Source organism: Symphodus melops, assembly GCF_947650265.1.
Source record: "Symphodus melops genome assembly, chromosome: 17".
NCBI classification, from domain to species: domain Eukaryota; kingdom Metazoa; phylum Chordata; class Actinopteri; order Labriformes; family Labridae; genus Symphodus; species Symphodus melops.
The window spans coordinates 10,124,068-10,146,769 of NC_136707.1; the positions used below are offsets into that span (position 1 = coordinate 10,124,068).

Here is a 22,702-nt window from a genome sequence, read left to right on the forward strand (position 1 = left end):
AGTCCCCCAAAAGATGTTGCGATGACGTTGGCTTATATGATACGTCATCCCGTCACATGTGACTTTGTTGATCTTAGATTCTCGACCTGTGTGTTCAATTATACTGTACATCAATGATCATATCCCAGCAACTACTCTGTCAGTCAGGAAGAAAGAAATAGCACAGAGCTTTTAGAGAGAGTAATTAAAAATACTTTTAATGCATACAGTATAATCATATTTGATGTTCAACAGCTGGAGCACACTAAAACAGAGAGTCCAAAAGTCTGCAGTTAATTTAACAGAAGAGGCCATGACTGCACTCAAGTGTGCTTTTATATTATTACGATACCATCTTGTGTGGTGTTGGAGCGGGCAGCCAATGAAACCAGCTATAGAACTCAAAAAGAGAGAGTATGGGAATGGCAAGAGTTTTATAAAGCAAATTTTGTTCACATTTTCTTCTTTTGTGCTGCTGGTAAAATAGCCACTTAATGCCAAATCTGTGTTTTCATTTTTGTGTAGTGAAGAAAAAGAGGTAAGTCAGTCGAACAAACGTTTTACAAAATGCTTAAAGCTGTTATTGGTTTGTTGACACTGAATGTTAAATACAAGAACTGTAACATTGTTTTTGAGTGGCTCATTGTAGGGGAATAATTAAATTACGCAACAGGACACTCAGGTGGTATTAATACATGAATATAAGATGGATGAATACAGAATACAGTTGGCAGTCATTCGGGTTTTCCCTTTATGTATTTGAAAATGTCTTGTGAATCTTGAACTTTTTCTTGACAACACTTGACAATGGAGCGCTGATACTCAGCCACTTGTTTGAAGGTAAAGAAATAAAATGAATAAAACAATTGGTGTTTTTCAAATTTCAAGACACTGCAAAAGAAAACATTGTAATTGTCAGTTCTTCTCCAAAATAGCTTGAGGATGTGAACTGTCATCACTAAGGTTTAGGTTGATGATGATTAAAAATGTGATTGTATAAATAGGACAACTTTAGCTAAAATAAATTTGTATCAAACACAGATGTACAACACTCATTAGAGAACTGTAATAAATGTGATCGTAGGGGCTTTTTGTGATGTAAAAAAGGAAACACATTAATCACATGTCATGTTATTTGCACTACTAAAGCAGAACTTGATTTGTAAATATGGTGTACTGCAATACATAGCAGTACATTTAAGGGGACGGGGTTGCATTCACGAAACATTAATATTTAATGGTAGTCACCATAAAATACTGTTTGCATATAAAATTCATATTTTTAAAAGTGATAACAGATTTCATATTATGGTTAAACACTGAAACAGTTGGTTAACAATATAAATGGACAATTCAGTGCATTAAATATTCATATATTGGAAAATTGTTTGTAAGAACATAGAACAGCCTAACGAGAAATCTGGATTTGAGAACACATAAATACACCTTTATTCTCAGTTCCCATTTCACACTTGTGAGACAGCTTGTGAGAGCAGTCTTGTAATAGTCAGGTGCATGGATATGACTTGCAGGCAGGCGTTAGCTTTTTTTTTTTTCACATCTTTGTTATTATACTGCTTGGTTTGGAAACTAGTATAACAAATAATCCATCATACCAAACCTTGTTTATTCATATCATATTGACCAGTAAGGCATGAATTGAAGTGTTTTGTTCCAGAAATCTCCTAATCTGGTTCTAAATGTGACATGAAATATACTCCAACAGTATGCTATTTTAATGTAGCAAGCTGCCAGGGTCATTCAGCTGTTCAAATGCCTTAATCCAATTTGCTGTGATATAAACACAAAAAAATAATAATTATAAAAAAGCTTGAATTCTTTCACATCATTAACATCCAACTGCTACAACACCACTGTTTCCACACCGTCTTGACCAGATGTGCTCAGTAGCATAGAGAATTGGAATCAAAGTGACAATCTTAAATACAAATGTGTAAAGTAATTGCATGTTTTTTTTTTCGTTTTTTTCCTCTGGCATCATTATAATTAACTGCGATGTTAGCTAATCAGAGGAAAATAGTATCTGTTTCCACATATGACATATGAGATGATGTGCAAATCGGCTCCTCTCCAGCAGATCATATACTGCCATGTTTACAACAAGAACCGACCCAGTTCTTAATAATGCAATTACTAGGAGCTTTAATCAGTGAGCCATATAGGCTCTGTCACCATTGTGCTACCACAATCAGCAATATATTCTGTCTTAAGAGATATTCATTAAAATCAAATTCATTAAAGTTACATCAAATCATTTTTTTTGTATTTATAACTCAGAATTTCAAATAATGTGAAAGCTCTGAGCCACCAAGCTTACACTACAAAGACTTTAGTTGGGGGCGTAATGAATTTACTAAGAATAAGACAAACCTCCACCCTAATACTGGGGCTTCCTCTACTGCCTATTCTGGGATAATCACACACATGCTGGTAATGATGAGAGGCACTATTACACTGATACAACACTGGTTCAACACTTTGCAGCCACATCTCCAAGTACTGTAACCATAGAAATAGATGCATCAGTATGTCCACTGGCAATTGACCCGGTGTGTATCTGTTTTAGATTAATACCACTTTTTACAAGTGACACTACACCCAGAAAATTTAAAAGGATTTTTTTTAATGAACTTTGACTTGTATAGGATAACATTGACACATCCGCACTGACTCCTATGAGTTTCATAAATAATGAATCTCAACAAAATGGCTGTCGGTTGTTTTGAAAACAAACCTTACGAAAAAAAAAGGAAACTGAGCATAAATGTTTAGGCAAACAATCACAGTTAAATGTTTGGCAGCTGTTGTTTTCCGTGATAATACTGTTGTTGTTTTTTTACTTGAGTCATTTATTGAGTACTATAAGATCTTTAAATGAAATTATTGTACAGAGGAGTTGGATATCATTAGAACAGTTAATTTCTGTAGGTAATTCTCTTAACTTTATCATCTGGGAGCTCTTGAAACTCAGCCGAAAAACTTTCACACTGTGTCTTTAAATCTGAAAACACTTTTCCAGAGAAACCATTAACTACTCAACCTTGATTAATAACTGTAGATAAATACAAGATTTTCCCATAAAACAATATTTTTTACAGAAATTCTATACTTTAAAGGTCACATATTATGTAAAATACACTTTATCATGATTTTTGAACGTGTCTCTGTCTTCAACCCCCCCATTTAAGAAAAAGTCCATTCTCTCCTTTTGTTAGAAATATAACGAAATTAAAACCTTTTTTTACCTGCTCCACTTTCCAGGAAATGTGTTCATCAAACGTGCGTTTCCCTTTGTGACATCACAATGGACAATAACCCCTCCCCCAAATGGTTAGAATCCCCTTCCATGGGGCATGCTAAAATACAGGACAAGAGTGGATTTTTCGCAAGAATCTTTGCATACATTTTTTGAGTACCTCTGACACTTATTTAAAGTTGTTGAAAAGTAGAATAATATGTGACCTTTAATTTAAAAGGTACAATGATGATTTAGTAAATACTTTCTACAGCACTGTATCACAAAAGTCATCGCCTATATTTGAATAACATAACTTCTTTGTTTAGTTTTCGTAGTGTGCTTATATGAATACTAATGGAAACATAGTCAGCACTGTATCCTGTTGTGGCACAGTGATTTATACAGAGCTTTAATACAGAGCCTTTAGGCGGCATCTTAAATACTGCTCCTTAAATAAATAACCTACAATCCATGCTGATGTCTACCAACACCCCCCACAGTCAGCAGCTTCAGTCTTTCTTAAATGCAGGTTACTTTGATTCCTGGTGTTTGGACCGTCCCTCATACTGTCACTTCTGTCTTGCTGTTGGTGACAAAGTATGGTTGTGGAGGCATGAAGCGAGTGGTGTGCAGCTCCTTCTCTATGATGCACAGTTTCTTTTGGCCGTAGCTCTGTCTGAGTCCCAGTACGTCTTTGTTTTCCCAGGATCTTAGCCCTCCTGGGCTAACAGCCGTGCTGGAGCTATAGCATAGCGACTGGGCACTGCGGCTCCTCGGGCTTTTGTACTTGTTGCCATTCTGCTTTCCAGACAGCTGTCTGGGCGGGCTGTAAGGGTTACTCGGTGTTGGATCCAAATCCATAGCTTCCATGGGGAGACTGGTTTTACTCGTCATCTCTATCATTGTCCGCCGGTTGCTATAGAAGCCGTCATTGGCTTTCTCTGCTAAAAGATAAAGAAAAACAACATGACAGTTGTCATTTCTTTCTTCATTAGCCATCACATTATGTCCTGTGTGGAGAAGCTGACAGTCAGATAAAAAAAGTCCCAACATAATTGTTATAGACTGTTGCTAAAGCATTCAAAGCAAAGATAAGAAATGCCAGTAGTCGAACTTTACAAAGGGAAGTAAAAGAGATACCTTTTATTTCTACATTCATGTCCCTGGTATACGTATACGGAAGCTACCCCTTGGATAGCCAAAGCACCCCTCTAGCACCCAAAGATATTTCTTAATAATTTAAGAATATATTATGACCTAATTTCTTTACATTTGAGTCCTATATATTCACTTTAAATGAGCCCAAAAACAAATAACTGTGTTTAGCAATTGAAAAAAACCCATCCAGAATTAGGTTCAATTTAGTTCAATTTGGCCAATGGCACAGCACTCATTAAACTTTGACCTTAGCTCACTTCCTCTTTAGCCTCTTCCTCTGACTGTTCTTTTAGGGACTGGCATTTGTAAATCTTCATCAGCCCAATACATAGCACCAGTACGCCTTATGAGGTTCAGCATCACTCTTGTTTGCAGTTTTTGATTGAGTTTCTGCACGTGGACGTTTGAGGATTACAAAATGATCCCTTGGGATGCACCCTCATAGCATGATTTATTTGCAGAAGAAGTTGAAGTGATTCATCGGACCCAGTTAGTGTCTATAGTTATTCTCTTCTCGTTGCATTCACTCTCACCTTCACCAATAAGTCAGGGCGCGTGTTATGTAGCCTAAGCGGTAACTTCCCTTTCAGAGACTTCGCACTTTGGAGGAAGTGAAGTCAGAAAAATACATTTTCACATTGTTCCTTCTTTTCATCCATTATATAAAATAAAATTTGTGCCAACTTATAGATGGCATATAAGTTGTTTATGGAAGCTATTTTCAGAAGACACTAAGGCCTCAGCATGGCTTACAGTATATGCTTGCCAGTGGAATATTGCACAACGATGATCATCCACCACACTGTGCTCATAGCCCCTATTGTGTGATTGTTTTTTGCCTTATATCAGGCGAAGACATTGTCTAAAAGCAGTACATGCTGGAGCACTAATTCAGCCTTTGCATAGCAGGCTCCATCATTAGCCTTTGATATTTCCATGCCAACACTTTTAATGAATTGTCTCTTAGATAACCTTTCTTGTGATCACTTCACCACTTGTTTGGTGCTCGGGCTCACACATTCAGCCGTGCGTATTTTTCTTCTGCAGCAGTTGCATCTTGTCACATGGCAACATCTCATTTGTGTTTTGATTGCCCCTGATTGTCTCCTGTCCCCAGTCTCATTAGCAAAGATTTGCTCTATTTTTATTTTCTGTAACGATCAGGTTACATTTGTCAGACGGCTCCTCAGTGAGGAAGCTTTAGCTGCTTGTGAGAAATGCAAAGAGAGGGAGCTCGGTCTAGTGATTGAACTCACTAACATGCAGGGTGTTAGCTGGCATCATGTCCATGACCAGGTCAGTCAAACACAGCTAACTGATTCAGCAGGAATCCATAAAACGACTTCCACTCTGCAAATTAGCATCAGATACAGAGTCAGAAATACCACCTCTTCACATTTTGATGCTGAATGTATGTAGACAAAAGGCTTGTTTTGCAAAAGGGTGTTCAATTCACTCATGCATTTCTAATAAGACTTGAATGTTGATAAATGAGGAGATGAATAGTATTGACATATATTTAAAAATTGTTTTCATTTAAAAGGGAAAAGTCAAAATGTAAACACTGAGAATGATATCTTATCTCAGTGCCCTTTTTAAACAAAGGGGTTGAAGACAGCATTTATTTTCTAATTTGTCCAGGCAGGCACTTGTGTCCAAGATTAGAGCATGAGAAAAACAGCAAACTTGCTTCTATAAATAAACTTTCAGCTCCGCTCTCTTTTGGCATTGATGGACTGGTGATTAACTGACACAGACTTGTGTAAGCCAGAGATCTTAAGAGATTCAAAATAACTAGGTGACTATTTAAGGACGAGTTCCGTTTTGAAGTACGCTTATAATATCAATAATATCAAATGTTGGCAAAAGAGTTCTTGTGACAAGCAATATTTCACACAGAATGAAGAAGAATACATTTGATCAGGATCTAATGAAAACATTTAAGAAACTTTTCAGATGAATTTTCAGAGTCATTAACTTATACACCAGCCTTTATGATTTCCCTGATTAGAGGCTCCTTAAAAAAACTGGTTAAATATGCTATTTGTGTTCATTTACAGCATGATGAAGTGAAGAAGTGCAACTTTTGGCTCTTGGTTAATCTCTTCTTACCTACAGCCTTGAGTGTTGCGTATTTGTTCAGATCCTTGACAGGCTTCAGTTGCTCGTAGGGGCTGGTGAACTGTCCCACAGGCGGGTAAGGCTGCGCTATCAAAGTCGATGCTTGAACCAGGTTGTTCATCTGGTTGTTATCTAAATGAGGGAAAGCAGAAACTCAGACAAGTTCATGGTGTTGGTAGCTTGTGAATTTCTCTTCAATAAAGAATGCATCACTACTGTTAAATCGCGTTGTTGTTCAACTGCTTGAAACCCTGCCGCCCTGCCGCCCACTCCCCTCTGCCAATGAAAGGTCTACTATCAGATGTATGTCACTAATGGACAGAAGCGTCTGCTAAATGAATTGTAGAATTGTGAAATTTTAGCTCAATGGGTTGACATGAATACTGTATAGAGTCATTGTGTTGCTTCACTTGTTTCTTAAGTAGGTTGTTTGGTTGATTCAGCTGGGGAGGCACGACTGCTCCTTTTAAAACTCTGCAGTACTAAGCCTACAGAAGACATCTGCTAAATTAAAGGGTGCTCAGCAAATAGACTGGCCCCCTGCCCACTGGCATGACACAGCAAACAGATGTTCAGAGTGTCTTCACAAGCTGTAATTCACAAGCTGTGGTGTCAACCGCATGTGCAATGTGTTGTATAGGACGCAAAATCCTAATGACGTTTACTTTGAAAGATTATCGATGATTATTTGACTGTTAAAAAAAGCAGGTTAAGCTTTATTGTCGTAAACATTACATAGAATAATTAAAGCAGTGGTACCTCTTTGTCTACAGGAGGCGCCAAAATCTATCGACATAAACAGAAAGATCCTTAAAGGAGCTTTAAATATCAACAAGTCAAACATCCACACTCCCATTGTCATGATACAAATAGTTCATTTTAAAGGTAATTTGCTGGCGTAAGGTATTCACTTTGAGTCCATCACTAGTTCATTGTGATCTACGTAAAAGGTAAATTACTCATTATTCCAGTTGAAAGAGGTTTGGGAGGAATACAGCAGCACTTGGACTTGACTGTGTCTGATAAAAACAGATCATTAATACAGAAAATAGGTTAATTGGGCTCTTATTCCCCACTGGTCAGCAAGAAACTTTATTACTGTGCTAATTAATTTTGAAAGTCTCAAACTATCAATGCTGTCTCATGAAGTGATGCAGAGGACAGCTTTGACTTCGTCTTCGGTGGTGTAATGAGTATGATTTCAGGGTCATTTAACCAAGAAAAGTAATTGGTGGTGCCAATGAAAATCCTCATCTTATTACATTTTGATTTAGAAAATATTTCCAGATAATTTTTTTAAGAGTTTTATGCAGCTCACCATCTCTTATAAATGTTCTAAAATGGTCATGTCATAGCGGACAGCATTTGAGTGCTTCTCTAACAAAGAAAAATGTCTAAAATAGTAACCAGAGATCTGTGTACCTTGTCAGGTTCCTTTCTGGGCTTGTTGACCTGTTTCAGTTTCATACATTTCATCTTAAGTGGGCCATGCACACATGCTCTCATTCAGTGTGGTCTTGTTTGAGATAGAAGTCCAATTAGATTATCTCTGTAGAAAATGATAAATAAACTGTAGTGTGCTTCTTTGTAAATCCTAGATATGTTGTTTTTCCTCTACATTCATGCTTTCAGATGAGCTGACTAAACAAAGGAAACCTTTTCTATTGTGCTGTTTGGTTGTACCGTCCACCAAGCCATCGCATTTAAGAGATGTCACCTGACCACAATGCTTCTATCTGATACTCTGGTCAAGGTGAAGGTCAGGGCATCCCTTTAATGGAAGAAGCCACTGAAAAAGATACTTTAAATAAACAATAATTTTAACTCTGACTGCTTTTTTTTTTTATAGACGTATATTGAGATAAACTTGTGTTTTTGAGTCTGGCTGGATATATCAGGAGTGTCACATTTCCTCTATAGCTTAAAATAGAAGCGATTTGAGGACAGTGCTTTTGTTAAGATCCGGGCGCAACACTGCTATTCTCAAGATGCCAAACTCAATTTGGAGTGAGGTGCTGCTGCATGTGCTTGTTTATCTCCCTCTTTTATGTTTCTTTGACTGTTTGATGACTGGGTGTCATTGTTGCTTTTACTGTTGTCAGATTCAACCCTTTTTTTATGTCAAAAGTAGGCCACTGCTGGAGACTTGTAAGGTTAAAGACTTCCATGGTTGTTTCCGGAAATAATCAAGTTAACACTCCAGACACAGACACTCACCCCCTGGAATTCATAAAAGATTTAAGAGAGTATTTTGGGAGCTGTGTGCCCCTAAATAAATGGTACAAGGAGAAGGGCACTCTTATTTACAGACAGCCTGCTTTCAAGTTGGTGATGAAAATATTATTTCCTGATATTTCTGTCCAAGTCCTTAAACTCTAAACACCAATACGTATGTCAGATTTTGCTGTTTACAAATGTATATAAATCAAACTAAAATGTCAGTAAGACCGATGTATTTTACTCTGTTTACAGACAGTTGTCTGTCATTTCATAGGGTCTGCAAAACACTTAACATAAAACACTTGGAATGCCCAAATATATAAGAGTAAAAACATGACTACAAAGCAATCACACTTTTTTATTAATCCGAGCAATACTTCACGGATTTAATAAAGGACTTAAAATGACAAGCTGTATCAAACCAATCTGATTCAATCTGAGCATAGGACGGTAACCTCTGGCTATGCTAATGTGATCAGCAAGGCCAGCATACATTGTTTTTGTTGCTGGTCTGACCAGCATCAATCTGGTCAGACCAGCAACAAACCAGCATGTACAACATGAAACACAGGCTAGCACATGCCAGCATAAACCAACATAGAACAGCATCAAACCGGCATAGACCAGCATGTATATAATGCTGGTCTTTGCTCTTTTTTTCAGCAGGGTAAGCGGATTGGGTAAGTGTAAATTGTTCTTTTTACCATTCATCAGAGCATTACCGTATCTGGCTGCAAAATCCACATGATTAGGAGTAGAGACATGACGTTAAAAGTTGTAAGGATTTCAAATTGTCTGAACACTATTTGTTACAATAAAAGACATAATTTTTTTTCATTTCTCTGTCCAGAGCTATCTATTCATTTCATGTTAGCTGTACCGATACATCCCATACACAAGCGACATACCTTTTTTTTGATTTATTCCCTTTTCTTTCCTCGCCACAGAGAATGTAAACTAAGGAGTTTTGGCTGCGTGCTATCACTTGCTGTCACCGTCTGACACCTACCCACGAGTAGCAGTTTCAGACATACACAATAACTCAAGTGTTAGTCTTAATGCTGATGAGCCAGTTTGCTTTTGTAGGTCATAACAAGGTAAAAATAGTAATTTCAGTCTGTTTCACAAGCACTCAAAAACTTCTTTGCTAAAAAGGTAGTAAAATTTTTGCTGAAACTTTAATTTAAAAAATGGTTCTTGGCACTCTATTTGCTAATTACTCCTAAGTTTCTGCATTTTCAGTGTTGTTATGGCGATTGATTACAACGTTTAAGTATCAGAACTTTGAGTTACAGTGAGGACAGATCCCGATAGTTTTTTACATTCAATGTCCCAGCTGCTGTCAGAGGTAATGGTGCTGAAATACATTTCCATCTGGCAGTAAGGAAATAGTCCGTCATGCACCAGTGGAGTGTTGGCACTTAGCTCACACTTTGTTCTCTCTGGCTGGACGCATGAACTAAAAAGAGGACACACTTCATAACTGCCCCATGGACGCAGGACATGAACATGGTGGCACTACAAAAACAGCTCACACAGCATATCTTTATCTTTATTAATGTCTTGAAAAGAATGGTAGCAGATAGCCTGGCAGATTTTCGTCATCTTTGACAGGCAGTATATGAGGGAAAAGGAGCTCCATCCAGTCTCTGCTTTGCAACACCACCTGTAACAAACAGTACGCCTCGTAGCTGTGGTAGTCACACCTGCTAATTGGAGGCTCAGCTGGAGAAGACAAGTTCACTACAGATCCATGTGGCAAAAAAAAATGTACCTCACCCCACCTCTTGTAACTTGACAAGGTCCACTGTCAAGAAAACAATAATTATCCCATTGCTGTTGCCAACTCTATTCCACAGAATCCCTCCTAAAGTATACATCCTTTTATTTTTTGTATCTACAGTACAACAAGAAGGTCACGAAGCAAAAGAAATCTAATGATGTGTTGATACATTTAACATATCTATCTAAAAAAAAATTAAAAAGCCTATTTTTAATGTTGATATCAAATTCAAACAACATTTATTAACTGGCTGTTGAATACAGCTTTCATTGAACCTGTCCTGTCTTTTTCTCTTGATCGTTTGGTAAGCCGACTTTTATAAAGAAAAATGCTCCTAATGATATTGTCAAATGGGCAAGCCAACTCATAGGTGAGCCTCAATCTAAGCTCTTGATAAATACTATAATAAGAAAAGACGACATCGAGTCTAGCTAGGAATCAAGGGGAGTTCTCTCTGCTTCCGTTTTCTTTCATTTAAACCAAGGACAGGGAGGATAAAAAAGGATTTGAAATCAAAACACAAGTTCCTCAGTGTTTTCACCCAAAGTTTTGTATTTTAGAGGTTTTTATTGTTGTATTATTGTTTATTGCATGTTTGCTACTGATCGTAAAGTATGCTTCTGTTTCTTTTTTTAAATTTTGGTCGATCACACATGGTTGTTTAAACCCAAGTACTGACCTTCACGCTTTATCGAAAAACTATTATCAATGTTTGATAAGCAAATCGAGTTGTCACATGTTGTTTCAATGGATTACACTGCACATAGAATGCGCAATGACAAGATGAAAAGAATAATATAAATAAAATGCAGATCAGTCTGTCAGCTTTTTTGTAAAAGGACTGATAATTATTCTGTGAGAAGGTGAGATAGAACAGAAGCTCTCTGATTTTCAAATGATTAATTTTAATCTTGACACTGCTGACACCTCACCTCAGCTGATATAAGGGAGCAAAAATAAATCACTCCTTAAACAGAAATAAAAATAAAAAAAACTTACTGTGTCTTAAAATAGAAGACACTCAGGTTTTGAAGGTAGTATGATAAAGTATGCTTTAGATAGAGAGCAGTAGTCATGAAGCACATGTAAAAAATAAAATAAAAATGCTGATCACACGTCGGCAACCAAATAATGGAAATTGTATTAGCTGACTGGAATTATTTTTCCGAGGGCAATAAAGGTTTATTTATTTATTTTAATTAAAGGTAGGGTTGGTAATTTCCTCCAGATTCCCTTTTTAATATTTTGGTTGAAATTGTATTTAGGTCCAGACAGAAATTATTAACTCATGTGCTCTGAAAAAGAAACAAATTAATCTGTCATCTGTAGCAGTTGTGAGCACATAAAAACTTCAACCAATGTCTGCACTCAGTACACGCTTTATGAAACAATCATGCCTCCCTGCCTCCCTGCTTGTTCTCTCTACCCCATGCGTACATTACCCAACACTCAAAGCATGAGCTAAAATCCACTTTTGGACCGATGGCGCTAAAGTGTGGGGCACAGCTTTTAAGGGAGTTCAGAGGGGAGGAGGTGGTGGGTGAAGATGGAGCATGGAGAGACTGCTGCTTTTAAAATCATGCTAGTTTTCGAAAAATCCCCAACCCCGCCTTTAATGGTGGACATAAGTTTGCTAGAAAAACAACACACAAAAAACACAAGCTTTTTGTCCAAAAATGTGAGAATGTTGGACACTGCAGATTAGGGTTTAAGTTAAACTCACTGTTCTTATCAAGTGTATTTGCTTGATTTTGAAACAAAAAAATGTTGAGATTTGACTCTAAATAAATTACAGCAATGGGCTGCTCGTTAAAAATGGTTGTACAGTATAATAGCACACTAAAGCCAGGTAATTTCCAGTGTGATGAAGTAAATTGCAATTGGCATATCATGTGTGGCAAGAATGGGCAGGTTTTCACGGCGACTATACATAGCACACCTGGTATTTTCACTATCAAACCTCGCTGACTAATCAGTGAACCACCTGCTGCTTTCTTTAGCTCAAACGAGAACATCTTAACTCTCCTAACACATGTGATGACTGGGGTGGGAGTTTTCTTGTTCACTGTACTGCATGATATTAAAATCAGTCTGTATCAAAAAAAAAAAAAGTTGATCCTCCGTTAAGCTAAAACATTTCCTTTTTTAAGGAGACATAATGATATAAAGCTAAATCAGGTTTGTAAGAAAAATAAGAAATGCTGCTTGTCTATTTCTTTGCGTTTTCAAAGTGAGATGCCATTTGGCATAATTACCCAGCACGCAGAGAATGAGAGGGAGGAAGGGAGGGAGGCAGGGACATCTTTATTGACTGGAGCTGTCAGCGCACTGAGCTGGTTAACATTATTAAGAACTCTTTCTTTCACTTTCTCCCAGTGTGGGTGTATGCTGGAGCTGGTGTTGATGAATGGAAGTGTAGTGCTATATAATATACAACTCTTATTGTGTACGTTAAGGTTGGCTTTGAAAGAAAGCTCCAGGTTGTCTGTGGTAATTAGTGTGTATGCTTTGGACATTACTAATTGCTTCATCAGCAGGACTGAGGATGAAAATTTTTTTTCATGTAGTTTTATGTCTTATTTGTGATAGGCAAGCAAACATCATTGATGTGAGACTCAAAACGGACGTTAAGTATCTGTTGAAACTGGATGTGGTGGGGGATTTATGTTGGTGCAATTTTGTTCATTATAAGCGGTTGGCAGCAGCATTAGAGAATAGATACTGTAACTGGAACCAGAAGTTTGAAAAAACAACATTCTGTCACGTAAACATGTTTGTGTACAGCTAGGTGCTCTTTCTGTTGTTGTCACAGTACTTACGAAGGCTGTTGACTGTGACTCTGGTCTGTATGTTCTCATAGTGCTGGCCAAGTCCAATGTCGTCCGAATGTTCCGAGGGAGGATGGCGGATAACGTGCGCAAGAGCTCTGGAAAAATGAATAGCATATCTCAATAAGGAAATCATTAAAGAACAAGTACAATTTATTATAAGCCAGCAGGGCACCTCTGCATGTAATAACATATCCGCCAAAATAAAAAGTAAAGTCTTTATTGTTGTAGCTTTTTAACCATCTAAAATTAATTATTGGAGTTTTTTTTTATTAATCTAAATTTAAAAATATTATCTATAAACTGAGAATGGAGTTGGGGGAAAAAAATCCACCAAACAGAATACCACTTTGACTGTTGAGAGGACACCAACTTTGGTCTCTATCAAAATCACAGGTTTGTCACAGTCTAAAACTAACAAGGGTGGCCTTTATTTGATTTACTGTAAATAGTTAGAACTAAGTTAGAATTGTCAGTGATATAGAACAGCAAGGGGCTGAGATATAAATCCAATCCAATCCAATCCACTTTATTTGTATAGCACATTTAAATAACAAAAATGTATCCAAAGTGCTGTACATATGATAATAAAAACAATTAAACAAAAGATTTTAAAGACTTTAAATACTGGTCAATCTGTAGCTGCACAGCAAAGGTGGTCAGAAAACAAAGTTCACACTACAAGCCTAATGCTAAGGTCTGATTTTTGTATTTTTTTTTCGGCTGTTCACATTTCTTTCTTAAATGTGACCTGGATCAGACTCTTGTGGGAATCTACATATGAAAGTGGCCCAAAATAATATCCAAGCCTAAGTGCTTTGGAAAACCACAGTGTTAACCCACCTTTTTTTCCTTGAACCCCTCACCACCCCTATGTTGTATTTAAAACTCCTAACAGTTTGAACTTTCACAACAGAACTATAATAAAGTTCTGCCATCATGTATGCCTTTGAACTTTCAAGTCCGTAAAGGTGTAATATTGGTGTCCCCGTGTGTTAATGCGATAGAATGAAAAAAAAAAAGAAACTCCTGCAAGCGTGTTCAGGCAGTGAACTCGAGCTGCACTGACTTCACAGTTGACATGAGTTATTATCCACAATCACCTGACAACACCTCCTTCCAATTAGCTGTTTATTTCGGATGAAAGATATCCAGTCACTCCCTCTGCTCTTTCATTGCCAGCTCTGATCTGCACCAGCACTTCACTCTTGTTCAGCCCACTAACTTCTCCAGCACCCACCTATAGGCTCCAACTCTGGGGTTTACGATATAATCCCACCAATCCTCAAATTTCTGCGTTTAAATTAAAACTGCGAGGAGTGATTAGATCAGAGCACAGACGCCAAACACAAACTATGTTCTGCAGCATTAAATATTTGAAACAAATAAAAACACGAGTTGTCTGACTGAGCTATAAATAATGGTGGATAAAGCCTGAGTGATGTAACTCATCTGTTACTTAAGGGCGCTTTGGAAGCCCAACGATGGGGACAGCCTACTCATCTGCCCATCAATCAGGTCTGCCTCAAGCCTAAATAAAAACAACTTCTTTCCTGCAAAAATTCAAACAGGTGAGTGACAAAAAAAAATGTTTTACCCTCGTACAGTGTATACCAATGAAGACAAAAAAATTGGGGGGCCGGCCTCGGGTACACTTCTGGATGGGTTGCAGCTTAGTTAATTCCCATTGCATTAAGGCGATACAGAAACCAGAGAGGAACACAACAGGCAGGGCTTGTGAGGAAACAAAGGGAGCTTCACATACTCCATTGGTTTGGCTTAAAGCCTTTTTTTTGCAAAGCATGGTACTGCTCAGCTTTATCAGATTTCCCAACATGTGGAATTCATCTTTTTTGGTTTAAGAAAAGGCACAAGTTTTAGATAGTTCCTGGTATTTTTTCGATATCTCACCTCAGTCAAGGTTCCAGGTATAAACTGAGTAGAAAAAGTTTAAAGACTGCGGAAAATCCTCTGATTGGTCAGAGCAGCACTTGGCGCAGGGGCGTTAATGAAAGCAATTTTACTGTTCTCTCAACCCAGGTTTCATACATGGCAGCCTATCCCGGATCTTCATTGTCTTTCCATGACGATTTGCTAACAATAGCATCTACATTAGAGGGGAAAGGATTATAAAATTATAGTTCTTGGTTCTAAATGTGAGTCAAGATGCACCAAGTCAAGATTGTCTGCTCTGTGCTTCAAGCTATTTTATTCATGGCACCAAAAACCTGTGAAGGAGGACACTGATCATTTCTAAAAATAACTTACTTGAGGATGCACACCTATGGCAATTGTTGGACATTTTCTTTTGAACTATAATCTTGTGTTCTGAACTTTGGAACAGACATTAAAGAAGTATGTTCATGATGTTTCAACACGTTGACTTGTTCCTCTGAGTTCTGTCGATAAAACTTTGGGTTGTATACCCAGAATTGACAGTAAGTAATTCAGGACTAATATTTTTGAATGGTTAAGTAGTTAATGATGGGACAAAATATATATCATTGTTAGAAAGAAAAGAAGACATGGGTATATTCAGGACCCACCTTGACATATCGTCTTGCTGTGGACGGTGCGTCTTTTCCAACCCGAGCTTGGTGAAAATTCCAATCAGTGCAATTATGGCAACAACCCCGCATATGACATACACAATGAGGTTGGTTTTATCCTTTGCATTCTCCAGTGCCGGGTCCACTTTCTGCGGCGGTCTCCCTGTCATCATCCACGGCGGGGTATCGTAGTTCTTACAGTTGGTCTGATCCAGGCGGGAGCTTCTGAACGCGCAGCAAAACCTGAAGCCACAGGTGCCGCAGCAGTACAGATAGCTTCCCGTCCTGCACACGAACGGCGGGTCCCACTGGCCCATCACATCGTAGTATCCACGACACTTGTCCTCCATGTGCATGCTCTCCGTGACTGCGCTCTCCACCTCCTTTGAGTCGTTAAATCCGGTCACAAACATGAAGTCGTCGACGCTCCGACCCTGCTCACCCTCCGCGTCGCACATCATAACTTTGACCAAAAAGTAGCCGAGCAGCAGCTCATTTACCCGCATCATTGCTTACTTTTTACGTCCCTCTTGACGCCTTAAAAAGCTCTCATGCGCCCAGACGCATCTTCTAAGACGACGAGACACAGCCATGCGTAAATTCAGCTGGGCTGATTCCAACTTCCATGCGTAAAAGCACCGTGCGCCCTCTTCTTTCTTTAAAAACAACAACAGCAAAAACCCACCTCTATACTAAGTGCTGGGAACCTGAAAAAGAAAACTCTTTGAGGGGAGTGATCTCTTCACTGAGCAATGCACCTGACTCTGATGGAGAGTGTCAGACACCTGAGGCTTTTTCACTCCACAGAGCTTGTCACAGATACGGAGAGAGAGAGAGAGAGAGCGAGAGAGAGAGAGAGAGAGAGAGAGAGAGAGAGAGAGAGACCACCAGCAAGTATATGACTGTTAGGGGGAGAAAAAGAGCCAATGAGAAGGACATATGCTATGAGTTTTATTACACCCCTCTAATCCATGTTTTTATGAGCGTAGTATTCCTTTATTTAAATAATCAGTACAGCTTAATTCCATAATATATTAGCTAAGCTATATACAATTAACATGTACTGTTGGTTTTGTGTAAACATTTATTTGAATTCAAATATGTAATATATAGTGTGGGGGCAGTAAAAACAAAAAAAATGCTATTGAGTTATAGTAAACTGTCAAACCTCTACTCTGAAAAAAAAGATTATTGGAAAATGAAAACAAAATATATTAGTTACTTTTCTTACAATAATGTTTAAGATATAAATCAGTAAATATAAGAGAGGTGACCATACACCTGTTATTTTAATCTTAAAGCACGATAGGCTATTTCTGCAGAATAAGTTATTTTCATTCTGATGCCTTACAGTCATTTAGACTAACATTAAATTATTTATTTGGAATGCATTCCCCACATGTTTAAATGATTTTTTGTTTTATTATCTGGGACAAAGGCAAGTTTAGAAGTAAAAAATAATAATACAGGCGGGCAATAATGTCATAATTCATATTCATTTCACACATTACAATCTTTTGAAAATACATTTCTATTAAAGTAAATGTAAGTCATTGTGTTGAGTTAAGTTATTATTCTGAGTTAGTGTTGATTAACTATGAAAAGTTCTACTGAGGCTAAGGATTGGAAAACTGTATTCTGTCTCTACTAACATTATGTGCAAAAGCCTTTTTCTTTGCTTCGATATCATTTGAAGATTATTGTGAGAAACGGGAAGACGTGTCCCAATGTTGACATCCTTCTCTGGGAACTAAAAATGCAAAATTTAAAAATTTGAAGTGAAAAGTGTCAAAACCAATGTGCCAAAGACTTGAATGACTGATGAAAAACACTAATGATAAAGACAATAATGTATTTAAGTGCTGAAAACCAATCTGATTCTGTCTGAGGATAAAAAGGAACAGTGAACTACAAAAATGATCTCACCCTAATAAAGTCCACTCCATGAGAATATGTTAAAATATAACAGTTTTAAAAAAGAACTAACCCTCCTTGGATCTGTTTTTCGCCACTTCTCCCACACTGTCGAAACACAAGTTATTTTGCTTTATGGACGCACAATATTGCAATTAATTATAGCCACTACATGCTGTTCAGACACCTGTGCTGGTCAAGCTTTATTTAAAAATACCATCATCTCGATTTTCAGCTTGGATGGTAGAAGTGACACATACTTCACCAACTGGTGCTCCATAAAGGCTCTTCTTTTTATCTATGGAGTATGTTTTAGACATTTAAATACAGCCGACATTGTATACGTGCTGATAAGGTTTCTGTATGTATTATGATTTGAATGAAAGTGAAATTAAACTTATTAATATTTACTGAAATCACTGTAAAACATTTATTCCAGGGTTTGTTTTATGCAACAGACTGTGTCAACCATGAACCCTCAGCTATTAATTACTGGTGATTTACAAGAAACGGAAACAGATGATGAAGGAGCCTTGACAAGCAGCGATCTGCAAAAGCGCTTGTTGGCATTATATTTTTAGAGAACCTTTTTATCTAAAATTATGATTAGAGAATGGAGGCTCACCATCTGCCACTTGAGAACTCTCTGTTTGATGTTTCACAGTCTTAATCATGAGAGGCTAGTTTTATTTACAATTGGCTGTCAAGGGAGTTTTTGCTTGTCTCATCTTTGTGCATCTTTAAAGTTCCCTATAAATAGTTTGCACAATCCCTAAGGATTAAACTTGAGAGTTCTTATAAAGTGAAAACAGTACAGTTTTTGGAGACCACATTTTTAAAAGTTTGATATTCAATCGTAAACTGACGAGTCACTGCCAGGTGAAAAAAAGCACATCATTTTTGTTGTTGTTTTTTTTTTTGTTTTCAGCCCATAGTTGTCTTTCTTAATAATCCTTTAACACATTATTGAATGGTGTACTGCAGCAGCTGGATCAAAAAGTGGCCAATGACTTTTCACAAGGTTGGCAACGGCACATGTCATTAGTTCAACAGCATCTGACTACAGTATAGTTCAGCTGATTGTATGGGGTAGTTCAGTATTATGTGCCAGTACTGTAGTTCAGCAACAGGTAGTTTAGTTGCATTTGCTGTGGCCGATAAGGGGCCAGCATTATGTGCCAATTTCTAAACTGGTGTAATGATCCTTATAGTGGTGTGGCACTGGTCTGTCACTCATAATGCATATGTATATGCAGTGTCGGTGCCAGGATATTTTGTTTGGGTTGAGTTATTGTTGGGCTTGACAACCACTGATCTATAGTCAGGTGTTGAATTTGCAGAAACTGAATGACAGGTGTTCTATTGAACTCAGATCAGTGTTCGGTGTGATGCTGTAATAGGCTACTCTGCATCACTGCACTTGACTGAATCAGCAATGGTGGGATATGGAGGCACTGTTGAACCCTGACAGCTGTGCAGTATTCAAAAGTAGATTACGGTGGAACGGGCAGACTTATTTCGATCATTAACTTTTCTCGTTTGTATTGCATGCTAGGCTAAGGAGAGGCTAACTCAGTAATTCTTGGTATGGCTGTAGCCCAACTACAGTAAGCCCTTCATTTTTAGACTTGATCAAACATCCAAGGAGTAGAAAAAAACCTTCTTTCTTCCCAAGCAAATCTTCAACAGCTGCCAGTTTAAGCAGGGCAAACAGCTACTGGCATTGTTGTCTGTGCCCCATTTTTCAGCTTCCTTGGTGAACTGTTCCAGCAATGGGATGTGTCAGTTGTGCTAACATTAGCTTGCTCTCAGCAACTGCAATGTATGGTTGCATCTAAAACCGTGCACTAATGTCCTGCCTGTGCAGTCTACGAAGTAGCAGGGCATTCAACCAGACCCCTCTTCTTTATTTGGTCCAGGCTCATTTAGTCGTGATTATGCATTGTCCTGTGGCCTGCAACAAAGCAAGTTCCACGTATCCAGGTTCTCTTTGGGTGATCTAGCTTCACTAACCCGACGTGTTTATCAGTCCTACGAAGCTTATTACCAAGCTGATAGGTAAATCCAGAGTTGCAAAAAGCACGTTCACATAAAAGGGAGAAGTTAGCTTCATTTTACCTATCACAATCATCACTGTGTCTGACGTCAGCGGACCATCATATACACAAACTCTTATCAAACTATATTAACAATATGAATAAAATTTAAGACAAACAGGCTCCCAAAGAATAAAGATACAATGCTGCAGCAACAAATGTAGGAAGGACAAAATAACATAAAAAAGAAAAATTGGCGAGTATTAACCTGTAAACTTCAGCTTATTACATTTGTTCCATTGTTAGTTCACCTTCCAACTGACCTGAATGTGCTGCTCTGACTCTTTCATGTGGCGGGTAGAACAGTTTGAGAAGTTATATTTCAGCTGCAGCTCTGACGATCACAAACAGAGCGGCATGGAGACACGAAACATTCATATGAAGATATCATTTAAAGCCATAAGAAGCTGTTCTTAATTGTAGGCTACATCTTAAAAACACAACTCAGAGGCAGTGGCACTTACCATGTTCATGTTCACTCTGACTTTTATATATCACTGTGACAAGAAAATATGATTGAAACAAACTGACAAGGAAATCATTATTGGATATACATTTAATCCATTTAGTAACTGAAAGACTAAACTGAACCACTAATGATTTGAAATGTGTGTTTTGCTTTCACAAGCTCACAAAAAACTGATTCTTAATGTTTGTCAGTATTTTCAGACTTCACATTTCAAACTTGATATGAACAGACAAGAAAGGGACGATTGTCCTGCTGTACAATTATTGTGGAATTATTACTTTTACATATATTTCAATAAACTAAATAACCTGGCAGAGTATATAGTGTGATACAAGCACAGCCGTTTTAACAGCTTTTGACCTATTAATCAGGGATGTAGCCATGCTGACGTGTACATGTTACCTTGGTTACCAATGAAATAGGTTACATGGATTGGCTTATACAGATCTATGCTTCCTTAACAGATTTAGCAATCAACAGATGGAATTATGAGTAGCTTAGTGTTTCCAGAGTTACATAACGGTTTAAAAAAAGCCCTGTGGTAGTTTTGTTTTTTGCCTCACACCACCAGTCTGCTGAAATGGGGACCAAGAGTTACAAACAGCACCACAATCCAAGAGTGTGATGACTGATATAAAAAGAGTTGATTGACAGCTATCAAAACAACACAAGCGAAGCTAACTTCCCAAACAAACAGACCTGACTTTGTGTCAATACTGTGATTGCATGAGTAAAACATGTGCAGGCACTGTTGTACAGGGTTAAAAGCCTGATAAATAGATTAGGCTTTGCAGTTCCGTATTCACCAAAAAAAAAGAAGCCCTACTTTGGGTGGGTAACTGTTGGGCAGACAAGACTCTTGTTTTTCGGCTCAGAAAGGGAGGGAGCCTGATGAGACGTTTAAAGAAAGGGGAAGGCCAACTGTTGTCAGTGAATACTATCTGCTCCACTCAGCTTGTTGTGTTGGCCTCAGAGGACTTAAACGCCGACAGCCAGCCGATCACTATACGTAAAAAGAAAAGTTAAATAATGGCGAGTGTACCACATGGCTGTTGTGCTCTCAGCTTGATGATGCACACAGAGTTTCTGCGATTGGCTCCTTGACCCTGACTGACGCTTTAAAAACAATATTTACTGTACCTTTATATTATATCTACATGTAGTTCAACAGAATCACACTTTTATCAAAAGAGCTGAGAACAACTTACTGACGAACAGGAAACGTTATGCAGCTGTTCATTTACATGCATGGAGATAATATAGCGGTCTAATGCATACACTCTATGCATCGTGCAGCAGTCACAGTACTGTATATAAACGTCACTACTCCTCCTTTTGTTGAGGTGAATTTTCCGGATAATATCCTGCTGCGTTCTCAACTGAGCTCACTTGGATTTGCTGAGGAAAAATGCTGGGAGTCTGGAAGGAGTCTCTCCAGGTAAAGTCCGAGTGAAATGTTCAGCGGTTTACTGCACACATAAAGTTCCTCCGGCAAATATCTGTAAATAATATATAAAAAGAGTTTTCTGCGGTGTGAAAGCCCAAAAAGAATGCTGATAAAAATGTTGTCTTTTTCTTTTTCTTGTAGGTAGTTCCCGCTTCTGAGTATATTTTAAGTCATGGACTCAGGAATGAGGTTGATTTTTAAATGTTTCATTAAAAACTGGTAAAAGAAAGCGCATTGAGTCACATTATCATTTTTATCAGCATCAACACAAGGTTCAAAATAAAATGGATTGGGTTTGATGTTCTGTCATGAAAGGGAAAAAACTACGAGTTCATATTTAAACTTCTCTGTCACAAAGGTTTGAATCTACTTTAGACTTCCTCTTCATCCATCACTCCTCTGACTGCCTCTGTTCTTTTTTTAAAGTCCAGTCAAGTCAAATCCTGCTCATCAGAGCTCTATATATATCTGTTCTCTTTTAGAAATTGATTTCATAGTTTGACAATTTAACAATAGTGTTTGGAACAAGTTGAAAGGAATTATTACTTTTCACAATAACACTGATAATACAATTCTACTGAACACGTGAATCAACATTTCTTCCTTCAGTATTAGTGTATAATCATCAAATAACTAAATTTCAAACGTCAAAAATAGTGCACCTATAATGTAAGCCCTTAGTGTTTGTTCTGCAAAAGCAATGTAGCACTGAGAACTTTCCTCAATAGATCCATCGTCTGTCTTAACACCCAAAGACACACAATCAACATGTAAAAAAAAAAAAAAAAAAACACTAGCTATTTACCTAAAATAATCATTGACTTTGAAAGATCACATTTAAATCAATAAAAGTGTGTCTTATCAAAGGTAGTTCGTCTT

At 37.8% G+C, this 22,702-nt stretch overlaps 1 protein-coding gene across 1 annotated transcript; it reads right to left on the reverse strand.

The window, feature by feature from the left end:
- Positions 1–2,941: 2,941 nt before the first annotated feature.
- Positions 2,942–16,666, reverse strand: shisa9b (shisa family member 9b). Its single transcript, XM_079366997.1, has 4 exons — positions 15,895–16,666; positions 13,340–13,446; positions 6,509–6,649; positions 2,942–4,182 (listed from the first exon to the last, which is right to left on the reverse strand). Exons 1-4 carry the CDS (start codon positions 16,404–16,406, stop codon positions 3,800–3,802), a joined length of 1,143 nt encoding a protein of 380 aa, XP_079223123.1. The 5' UTR covers positions 16,407–16,666; the 3' UTR covers positions 2,942–3,799.
- Positions 16,667–22,702: the final 6,036 nt, after the last annotated feature.